This window comes from Meyerozyma guilliermondii, genomic scaffold (assembly GCF_000149425.1).
Source record: "Meyerozyma guilliermondii ATCC 6260 scaffold_6 genomic scaffold, whole genome shotgun sequence".
Lineage (NCBI taxonomy): Eukaryota > Fungi > Ascomycota > Pichiomycetes > Serinales > Debaryomycetaceae > Meyerozyma > Meyerozyma guilliermondii.
The window spans coordinates 250,683-261,847 of NW_001809795.1; the positions used below are offsets into that span (position 1 = coordinate 250,683).

At 42.8% G+C, this 11,165-nt stretch overlaps 4 protein-coding genes across 4 annotated transcripts; all 4 read right to left on the reverse strand. All coding sequences in view use genetic code 12, as the record gives it.

The window, feature by feature from the left end:
* Positions 1-36: 36 nt before the first annotated feature.
* On the reverse strand, positions 37-1,548 carry PGUG_04755 (uncharacterized protein; the record flags this gene model as incomplete). Its single annotated transcript, XM_001482750.1, has 1 exon — positions 37-1,548. The coding sequence occupies one exon, from the start codon at positions 1,546-1,548 to the stop codon at positions 37-39; it is 1,512 nt and encodes a 503-aa protein (XP_001482800.2).
* Positions 1,549-1,935: 387 nt separating this feature from the next.
* Positions 1,936-3,753, reverse strand: PDE2 (3',5'-cyclic-nucleotide phosphodiesterase; the record flags this gene model as incomplete). Its single annotated transcript, XM_001482751.1, has 1 exon — positions 1,936-3,753. One exon carries the CDS (start codon positions 3,751-3,753, stop codon positions 1,936-1,938), a length of 1,818 nt encoding a protein of 605 aa, XP_001482801.2.
* Positions 3,754-4,638: 885 nt separating this feature from the next.
* Positions 4,639-9,330, reverse strand: MLT1 (Mlt1p; the record flags this gene model as incomplete). The annotated part of the gene is made up of 1 exon (XM_001482752.1): positions 4,639-9,330. The coding sequence occupies one exon, from the start codon at positions 9,328-9,330 to the stop codon at positions 4,639-4,641; it is 4,692 nt and encodes a 1,563-aa protein (XP_001482802.2).
* Positions 9,331-9,982: 652 nt separating this feature from the next.
* Positions 9,983-11,119, reverse strand: PGUG_04758 (uncharacterized protein; the record flags this gene model as incomplete). The annotated part of the gene is made up of 1 exon (XM_001482753.1): positions 9,983-11,119. The coding sequence occupies one exon, from the start codon at positions 11,117-11,119 to the stop codon at positions 9,983-9,985; it is 1,137 nt and encodes a 378-aa protein (XP_001482803.2).
* Between the last annotated feature and the right edge of the window lie 46 nt (positions 11,120-11,165).

Consider the following 11,165-nt stretch of genomic DNA (forward strand, 5'->3'; position numbering starts at 1 on the left):
CTCGCTATATCAAATAACGGATATTTCTAGAAGATTTTATGTTCTCTTTTTCACCGCATCAAACGTCTTAAGAAGCTTGGTGCGGGCCCCCAATGCCTTCACACCTTGGGCCTCCAACTTGGCGTCATCAAACTCTATAAGATCACGCCAGTGAATGTCCTTGAGACAATCGGTGTACTTGTGAAGTCGAAGGATCTTCAACCATGCCGGGATATTTTCCAAAAGCTCAGGATTAGTTACATCCAGAGGCATCTGCAGATTGACATGTCCCGGATCACTGGAATGTCCATATGATCTAGACAATTCCGGTGAATTTGAAGGTCTTTTATTCTTGGAATTTGGTGGAGATTTGGTCATCTTATTTTGTGCCCGGTTCTGGTCATTTCCCTCCATGTAATGATGTCTATGGTAATTGTTAGGCAGGAAATTCTTCTTGCTAGAATCTAATGCGACTCGAGAATTTATGGTAGCCAATGCACCCAATTTCAACGCAGCCTGAGACATGTCTAAGGACTCATCAGAGTTGTTGCTTCGGAGCTGTCCGCCTTGGTGGTTAGGTGAGGCAGAATTCCCGGCTGCAAGTTGCAAAAAATTGGTCTTTTCGTAAAGATGCGAAGTGGGAGACTTGGTGCGATCCATTGGATTTGCGCCAGCCGACATTGGCATCTTTCCATTAATGCTTGGTTCAGCAGATTTGGCCCTCACACCTCCCTCGAAGAGTTGGCCGCCACGCATTGGGTTACTCTTTGGTTTGGGTTGGTGTAACGACAAGTTGCTACCGTCCATATGACTGAGAGATGACGAGTTGAGTGAAACTTGTTCCATATCGTGAACGAGATCGGAGTTCTGGCTGTACGATGAAGGTCCTCCGTACATACCAGGGGGCACAGAGTGCACCGAGGGTGGAAGAGATTGACCCAATTGGATTGAAGACTGTAATCCGCCTTGCATCATTTGAAGCTTCGACTCGATTTTGGAACGAAGTGAAAGAAGCACATCAAATGATGCATTGTTGGCCAAGTACTCAACCATAGTCGAGCTCTCCTGGGGGTTTAACCCATTTATCCAGTTGGTATATCTTATCAACTCCAGATAAAAATTGGGTGCTTGGTCTAATGGCTGAGGTGCAATTGGCTGATGACTGCCAAAAAAATTGGAAAAATCGTTCACCGATTGCGGACGCTCAGGCATGGAATGCCCAGCTGGGAACAGCGAGTTTCCCTTCAAGAAATTATGACCCGAAGTGCCGTTGGAATCTTGAAGCAAAGACGAAGACGACATGTCGCCAAAGCCATACCGAGATGCTTGCGGCACCAACAAATCTCCCGATGAGGATAATGTCTTGGACCTTGAAGATTGACTAATCGATTGCCTGTGGTTCAAATCCAAATCCAAGTCGGCAGTCAACGTTTCAAACTCATGCTGCAAATTAAACCCAAGACTTGGTTGTCTCTCACTGTGACCCACCGGTATCGACAGATCCAATGGAGGAGGAGAAAGAATGATTGGGCGGTCCATTTCGGAGTTTCCGTTCGCCATGATGGTCATAAGTCAACGATTTCCTGTGTATCAATGCAATATAAACACCCTCGTAATCCTGCAAAAGGATGCCCGAGTGGAATTTTTCAAAGCTTGAAAAGGTAGATAGCAGCTCCGCCAGCAAAGCAGCGATTTCGGGCGCGGAAAGTTAAGCGAGAATGTAGACCGCAGGCTCTAGCAGCTGTATGCAAAGGAGATAACTTTCAATACAAACCGTTTTAAACTTGGGTATCCAACTTGTTGAAAGTGAATCTCATCGAATTTTCTCCGGAAATTTTCGAGAGGCCCAGTGCACCAAGACCCGGTACAGGAAATTCGGTGCCAGATTCCGTGGAGTCCGAATAAGCGGTAATCCAGGTATGGGGTACATAATAAATAATCTTATAATATGCAATGCTATATAACCTGCTTATCTCTATGTAACCAGTAGTCTTTGTTTTCCTGTATGATGTCGCAAGTATACCGAAGGTCAGGAAGAAGCTCGGCTATGTTATCAAAGAGTTTCTCAGCGAATGTCTTGATGAAAAATAATTGCCCTTTGTGGATGGTTGGATAATCTTCCAAGAGTTTCTCCAAGTCAGACGGCACTTTCTCATACTCCACCGAATGATTTTTCGACCCTTTTGTGATCTTTTCCTCGAGCATAAAGACTTCGTCAAACTCTCGCTTTAACACCACTGCCCACTGCGAAGATACCCGTAAGGGCCTAGTCACATTGCTAATATCTGCACACTTGATAAGCAAACTAGACACAAGCCGTACTTTGTGGCTCGAAATGCTTTCGCAGCCATCACTTGCGACCTTGAGTGATGTCAACTTGTCAATGTACTCGAAATGCTCGGCCATGTCCGTGGCCAAAATGCTACTTATGATCAAGTTCTTGATTGTCATCTCCTCGGTGCACTTCATCGTGAGCAAAGATGGCCAGCTCACTGCCAAAATCTTATTTACAAACACCGATGCATGAAACAGCTCCAACACACTGTGCTCATTATATATGAGAGAAGGTGTTGCATCATACTTCACTAGAAATGCATTAGTTACGCCTGGGTGGCCAACATCATGACCCAAAGCCGCAACAAGGAGACCCAAAGTTTGTAGTGGAGTAAGAGTTACCGATGAACTCAAGACCTTTGTATTTTTGGACGTCGTGGTGCCGCCCTTCAGCTCGATGGTGGCCGTGGTTGTTGATGCTACAGTCAATGAGGTGGTAGTAGATGAAGACTTGTGAAAGTTATCGGTTGGTGTTAAATCCACCACGCTGTCATCCCCATGTTCTGTTTTCTTCAAGTTTTTGAGTGACTCAAAGTCGCAATGCTTCAATGGTTCCTCAGAAAATTGCTCGAATTTTGGGAGATATCCCAATCTTAAGACATAGTGGAAGCATGCCTGTAATACATCGACTGCATGACGAAAATTGTGAAATGGATTTCCACTATTATAACTATCGCGTACCATGAATACAATACCCAATAATTCATTTGGTGATGGAATTTGCAACTCTGGTGGGACGGGATTGATATGCTTTAATGAGTAACTGAGGATCAAATATGCACAATAAACCAAATCATTGTTGGAAAGTTCGTGAGCAGGGAAGGCCCAGTATCCTACAGTGTTACACAACTGTTCAAGCTGGGGCCTGGTGTTTCCTGGAGACAAGAGTGTGAAAAAGTTCACCTCTTGTACAATGAGCTGATGGAAAGTCTTTAATTTTTTCAAGCTCACAGGAGAATGCTTGCAAGATTCGTTCAACACCGATGACATAGTCGATACTATTTCGCATATATCTGTATGAAGCTCGGGTAATGAAACTGATATGTCTTCTATGGATTGAGGACCGGTTCCTGTCCATATTTCCACCCTGCTGATTCTTTCTCGAATAAGATCATTGATTCTGCGGACGCATACGTTCACCTCACGGACGAGCGACTCATTAGCAAGGTCTTTGGCACTAATAACTATGACATTCAAGTGCTTGAAGAAAAATTGTAAAAGTAAAACTTTGTCGGAGGTATCGAGTTGGTCTAATTGGGAGGCTCGAGAGTGAGACTCGCCCAAGACTATGACTATCGAGTTATTGGTATCACGCTCCACGTTCCCGAGCAGGAATAATGTGGCCAACAAGGGGGTGAAACTTGTGAAATTAGTATATTTCCTGGATTCCAAAAGACTTACATCGAGCTCACTTTGGGAAACAGAGTAGATATCAGCCATTTTTGGCCACAAGTTTGAAGTCAAGGAAGGAGGACGTCGACCTAATTGTCTACAATTTAAGCCGACAACGACGAAACGGTTTGACTTTTCCCTTTCGAGATCTGATTAACAACAACTCTGAGATAACAAAAGGTGAAAATGTGGCTCCCGCCTATTTTATGATCTTCCAAGCAAGAAAACTGTCACAATAAGGTATAAACAGTCAGTTCGCTAACAAAGGAATAAACGTGGAGCAAACCCTAGCCTGTTTCAAAGATTGTTTTTGCAAAACTCGATGGGTATGCGATGCCTTCACAAGTCTTTAGGGGTAGAAAAGTGCGACATCTCTTCTACTTGAACCGCTTACGTAATACCACATGACGCGCATTCCATGAGCAATGTTTGACGCAGGGCCCTTTGTGTGAATATGCATTGAGTAAGTGCTCCGACCTTTGTAATGCAACTCGGAAACGGTAAGTTTTTCGCGGATTTAGTGAATTTTTAGGAGGTTCGTAGATGGGTGTATGAACGTCAAAATTTTTGGATCTTGAGATTCCGATCATCGTGATCGACCGTTACCGTTATAGTCAGTAATTCCGAGAGTTGCGATTACTAAGTTTGAACTTGAACTTTTCACTGGTGATGTCATAAAAATTAAATGTATATACCCCACAAATTTACCATATCGAATATTAAAGTGGTGGCTGAAATGTAACCGGAGTAATTTCACAAAGACAGATCAATCACGTAAATGTTTAGACATTAAACGTTTGTTCGTAAATGGCTCGCGGCAATGCTTCTCGGTTAAAATCCCACCTCGAAAATGCGAAAACTAAATCATACAGATGTAGATCCTATAAAAAAAAACTATGAAAAAAAAAATTTACCGAATAATTGTAATGTTCTCTACATGTGCCCACCCTCCTTGCACAACAGGTAGAAAATTCCCTCCTCATTCTTCAACAACTCTTGTGGCGCTCCAAATTCTTTGAGCTCACCTTTGTCCAATACCATAATCTTGTCACTATCCACGATGGTCTCAAGTCTATGAGCAACTGTAAGAATGGTTCTATCCTTGAATTCTGTGCGAATTGTCTCTTGAATGATTTTGTCAGTTCTGACATCAACCGAAGCAGTTGCTTCATCTAATACGAGAATCGAAGATGGGTTCAATAACGCTCTTGCCAAACACAACAATTGTTTCTGTCCCGCAGACAAATTGGAACCTCCTTCATCAACAACAGCATCAAGCCCTTTAGCTACCACCTCCGATTCACCGTCTTTAACCTTTTTCTTTTCGTCCTCTTCTTTATTCTCCTTAGGCTTTGTTTCCATCTGCTCTACATGGGCCTTCAAGTGTGCCAATTCAAGCACTCGCCAGAGCTGAGTATCAGAATACTGACTGAAAGGATCCAAATTCTGGCGCACTGTTCCTTCGATTGTTTGTGAGTCCTGAGGTATAATACTCAAATGCCGTCTCAAGTCGAAAAGACCCAACTCACTTGTGTTCACGCCGTCAATCTCAATATGGCCCTCAGTTGCTTCGATGATGCGGAAAAGTGCCAAAGTTAAACTCGATTTACCAGCTCCAGTACGACCCACAATGCCCACTTTTTCTTGTGGGGCAATGTCAACCGATATATTTTTTAATACCGGATCCAAGTTTTCTCTGTACCTGGTACTGTAGTTCACAAATTTTATACCACCTTTCTGTGGCCAGGAAATTGGAGGTCTTGTTTCCTCAATTTCCATGGCAGCTTCGGTTGGAATTCTGCAATATTCCAACAAACGCTCCAACGCAATTGACCTCGTTTCAAGTTCAGCCCAAACCCTGATGATAGCACTTATAGTGTAGGTAATGTTCATGGCGTAGGTCATGACAAAACCGACTAAGGCTGGGGTGAATGGATCACGGAAAAGGATAGTAACAATGAATGCAGACGTGAAAAAGAGGACAGTTGCTGAGATACCATTGATTCTCATAGACAACCACCGTTTAATCGAAACGTCTGAATATGCTGCAACATTAAACTTCTTCAAAATCATGGTATTTTTGTGACTGAATCTGTCTGTTTCTCCAAAAGCACGGATAGTTTCCAATCCATGTACGGATTCCTGTAAGTTTGAAAGAATAGGGCTTCGGAACACACTACGGAGTCTTTTCATCTCCCGCGCTGCCGGTATGAAGAAGCTTCTGTAGCTATTGTAGATCACTGCAAGCACTACAATGACAAGAATCATGATGGGCAAGTTAACGATAATGACCCCGAACAAGGCCATAGTATGCATTCCAAGATCAACAAGCAGAACGCATTGCCACATAATGACTTGATCAATGGTCGTGATATCTTCAGTGAATCTGTTCAATATTCTGCCGATTGGAGTGGTCTCAAAGAATGACATGGGTGATCTCAAAACATTTTTGAACATCTTATCATGGAAGTATTTTGAACCTTCAATGGCACTGTATTTCCAGATTACCAACGAACCAAGGAAATAGAAGAAGGAACCGGTAAGACCGATTATAGTGTAGGATGTCACATAGAAAACAGTATCAACATTGTGTCCTTCTTCAAGGTTCGTATCGGACCAGTATTTCAAGAGGTAGTTCATTCCAACTTCTGATGCAACCATGATGGTGTAGAAGAGAATGTACACGAATATGAAACCAAAATGACAGGCTCTGAAATATTCGAGATACACTTTGAAATTCACTTTGCCTTTAGCACTCTTTTCCTCGGCTTGCTTTGTTTTCCTGTACTCTTCATCTAGATCGTCAAACTCGTCGCCATACTCATGGTCAAACGAGACAGCAGATGCAGCACCAAGGGACTGTCTTCTTGCGACAGCTGTCGTAAGATCAATTTTGGAAGTGATCTGCTCTCCGTCTTCGACAACAGGAGTTTGTACACCTGAATCAATAACAGGAGTTGGTAATTCTGAAGTATCATCGCCTTCTTCCCGTTCATTTTCCCTTGAAAAGTCTTTGATCAAACGTGACAACTCGGAATCAGTAGACATAATGCTTTGATATACGCCTCTCTCGACAATTTTCCCTCCCTCAAGAAGAAGGATCTGGTCTGAGTGTTTTAAGACATTCACATTATTTGTGGCAAGAATCAACGTCCGCGAGCTCAACAAACCAGTCCCAGAGAGCACTTTCTTTATAATGTTTTTTCCAACATGGGCGTCCACAGCAGATAAAATATCGTCAAAAAGATAGATTTCGGCTCTTGAATAAACAGCTCTAGCTAATGATACTCGAGCTTTTTGTCCTCCAGAAAGGGAAATTCCTTTTTCTCCAACAGTAGTATGGTCACCATCAGCCAATATTTTCAAGTCAGGAAGTAACTGGCATGCTTCCAAAGTCTGCTGGTAAAATTCCTTGTCATACTTTGAACCAAAAAGAATGTTTTCCCTTATAGTTCCATTCAAAATCCACGGGTTTTGAGAGCAGTAAGCTATTGATCCGTTCGATTCAACGAAGGATCTGGGATCAGGTCTCATTTTGATTTCACCAATTATAGCTTTGAGGAACGTTGACTTACCTGAGCCCACATTACCCACAATACAACTGAGCTCACCCTTTCTTGCTTCAAAATTGATATCCTTAAGCGCAATAGGCGATTCTTGATCGGTTTTGTTATCTCTGACCGAGTCCCAAACAAAAGTGGCATCCTTGATTGTCAATGCCACATCGTTAGCCTTGAGTTTTTTGTGGCTTCTGTGAACTTCAGAAGTGTCCAATTCTTGCAAAAGGAATAACTCACTGAGTCTTCGATTGGAAACGTTCGCCTCAATCAAATGAGACACTGACTCTGGGAGCTCCAGGATGGGTCCCGACAAAAGTTGAAGAAGCGCCAATGCTGGGAAGATGACACTTGGGTACAAAGTTCCATGAAAGACCAACGCAAAAGATATCAAGCAAATACATGTAATAAAGAACGGAATACAACGCCAGAGAAGCTGAATAAATGCCTCCAACATACCAGATTGTTGAAGAAGGCTCAATTCCTTGTTGTTTCTGACCTCATTCATTCTCTCTATCATGGGCTTCTCCCACGAGTAAAGCTTGATACTCTTGATTGAGTTGAATATATCAGTTGTCAAACGAGTTCTTTCATCCTTGTATTCCATATTCCTATTGTAGTACCAGTACAACTTAGAATTTACCCAAGTGCAAAGAGGCATCAAGATTACTGACACCCCAAAACCAAACCATGTAGCATTGCCCAACACTTTGTATAAGGAAACAAGACAAATAATCAATCTAAGTGGATCTGTTAATATTTCAATCATGGTGAAGTTAATTGATTCAAGATTTGAAACATCGACAGACATATTATTGACGATATCACCAGTTGTTTTTCCCTTACGTGCTTCTGGGGAAAGCCTCATAGCCTTTTCGTAGATTTTGGTGGAAAGTTCAGTACGAACCACCAAATTTGATAAGAAAATGTTGCAAAGGAATCGGTTGAAACTGATGAACCTACCAGTGGATGCCAAAAAGATCAGAAATGCATAAAAAGCACCCTGAATGACAGGTGGACCGGGAACATGATTCTTTTTGGCGGACAAATAGTTAGTGTAAAAGATTAGAAACTGTTGAAGTAAGAATGGTTGGACAAACAGGAGACTGAATTCCATCATATTCCAGAACAAGCCACGAGTGATTCGGACCCAATCAGACTTCAATATTGACCAGTACAAGGAAACGTAAAGGTCTTTCTCATCTTTTCCTTTGTGTCTGCGCTTTGCCGATTCAACAGCTGAGTTCCAATTTTTGGAAAAAGTAGCATGGACATGATCGACTTCAAGATTTGCAATTGCTGGAGGTAAGTCTTCATATTCCAAGTGATCAGATTTGTAGACCTTTTTGATCACAGGATCCATCCACCAGAAGGTGACATCATCGAACCAGTTGTAAACTCTTTTAATATCCCATTCATTGAGATCAAAGTAGTCGACGAGCTCCCGCGCAGGAGAATACCAGGCGTGTTCCAAATACAATATGAGTATTGAATTGACTAGCATGCAAACCTCAATTCCCAAAGCCAGTCCTGACGGAGAATCGTAGACCTTGTAGGGAGAAGTAGCATCGACAATTGACACAACTATGGCAAACACAGACGATACCAACCAGTAGAAAAGAAGAGGTGTATTAGCCACCACTGTTCTGGTTGATTCCACTACATGCAAGGGGAACACCGTGAGCACGAGCACTGCGGCCTGGATGGCCAATTGACGATTCTTTTCACTTGATTTTCCGGAACTGAGAAAAAGAAGGAAGAGTCCGAAAAATTGCAAACCAACAAGAAAAAGTTTGAACAATTGAATAAAACCCACACTTTGTTTCAGAAATGGATTACCGAACGAGAACCGAATACGATTGTTGCCAAACTTGTTGTTAAAGCACAAACTGATAATTTGCCACAAACAACACGCTCCTATAAATAGATTCCAGCCAGAAATCGCCACCATGAGAAAACAAGGATTCACATAGTTCTCATGAGGATCAACCAAAGGTTGATTCCAGCTGGTTCGCCACAGGCAAGAGCGGGCAGAAACCAAGCCAGTTACTTCAACTGATAGCAGCATGGAATTTTGCGAACATCAACGGCAGCGCAAGTTCTTATAGCACAGATAGCGAGCCGCATGTATGCAAACTAAGCAGGCTTAGATTACGAAATAAGCGCTTACGATAAGAAAATGGACTGGCTGCAGGTTTCAATGCACCAATGAGAGTCGGTTGCTCGGGGTGGGTGCAGGAGTTCTCGGCAATGACTCTTTAAAATTCGGTGGTATTTCCATTTATAGACTAAATCCGTGCTCTCATTATGTGTCATTTTCATCCCCGCGACGCACGGCGCGAGTGAAAAATCGGTGCGGCGAGGAGAAAATGTCAATAAAAGGAGGAAAGGAAGTGTGCAATTAAACTTTGAGCGGGTGATGTATAGTAGGAAGCGAGATGAACTTTTATGACATATGTTTTTGATTTCTCAAGAGAATGCTAAGATTTTGCAACCATCAAGTCAGTCTACAGTTATGATTCTCTTTCATATTTATAGACCAAGATCAGAAGACATTATACTTCGTATAAGCGTGCAGCGTTTATTACATGCATGAGTTGCAATAAGCGTATAAAAGTCGTAATTACCATCCAATAGGTATTGCGCCTGTAATAATTTAACTCAATGATTCAGGGTTGCATTACCCTTGCTAGCCTTTATGTTTGTGTCTTGTCTTGCCTCTATAGCACAGCGTAGATACTTATCACCAAAATCACTATACCAACCGCCGAAGTAAGTTGGACAAATCGTCGATTGTGGACCTTCTGTGAGTACTCTCGGTACCTTTTGTGCACATATTCAAGGGTCTCAACCTTTGCGCTGAACTCATCGGTGATTTGAGCTTTATTGGTATTTATCAATTGCCTTGATGCATTGAGCCGAGACTCGAGGGTATCAAGAGTCTGAACCAAGTCTGAAAGCTTGGCGATATTAGTGCTGATTTCTTGCCGATAATGGCCTTTGGTTTCGTCTTTATTGTGGATCAGTTCAGTAAGCAAGGTTTCCACCAGCAAATGAAGTTGCCGCAAGTATTTTTGAAGCATGCTCAATTCCACCAAAATTGTAGGTGTAATCGGATCAGAAAGTATCGAGTGTCTAGTTTGAGACAAGAATCGCTCAGAAATCGAGTCAAGAATGTCTCGAAGTGGCTGCAAGCCAGCTTCCAGTGAATGTTCGTTGCCTAGTATAGTGTCGATATTAAGCAAATGGTGAACGAGCTTATCGTCCAAGCCAACCAGATTATCCATGGGAGTATACTCATAGCCCCCAGAATTAATAATCCGATCAAAATGGTCTTCCAGAAGTTCCGTTTCGATCGAAGGTCGGTGGTTCGCCTCTCCACTTAAAGCTCCCGAACGGGCAAGAAGTTGCCGCATATCTGCAACACTGTTGTTGTTGCTGCTTGACCGGCTCTTGTTCATGTCGTTTATGGCATTGTAGAATTGGTTTACCAACCGGCTCTTATCATTTGGTTGGGTAGGTACACTTCGAATGACAGGACTAGGTCTCGATTTTTCTTCGTCGTGGCGAAGTTCCATGGCTCGTGTCGATTTCCTCGGTGACACTGAGTTATTACCAGCCGCTGGGAACCCTTTGGCAGAAGTAGACGACTTGGTACGAACATGGAGTTGGGGTCTCGGTATTACTAAACGAGACACATTTCCCGCTGACGATGATCTGGGTACATTTTGGTTTACACTCAGCTTTGAATTTCCATTGGCTGACTTCCCAGGGGTAGCGGGAGTGTCGCTGATACCACCGCTGGCGTCAAAGTCGACGTCTGCTGCAGATAGTCGTTGAATGTCTGGAGCTACCATGCTGCGGATAAAAGAATGGGGAATTTTGAGAGTGGGTGTGCAGGAA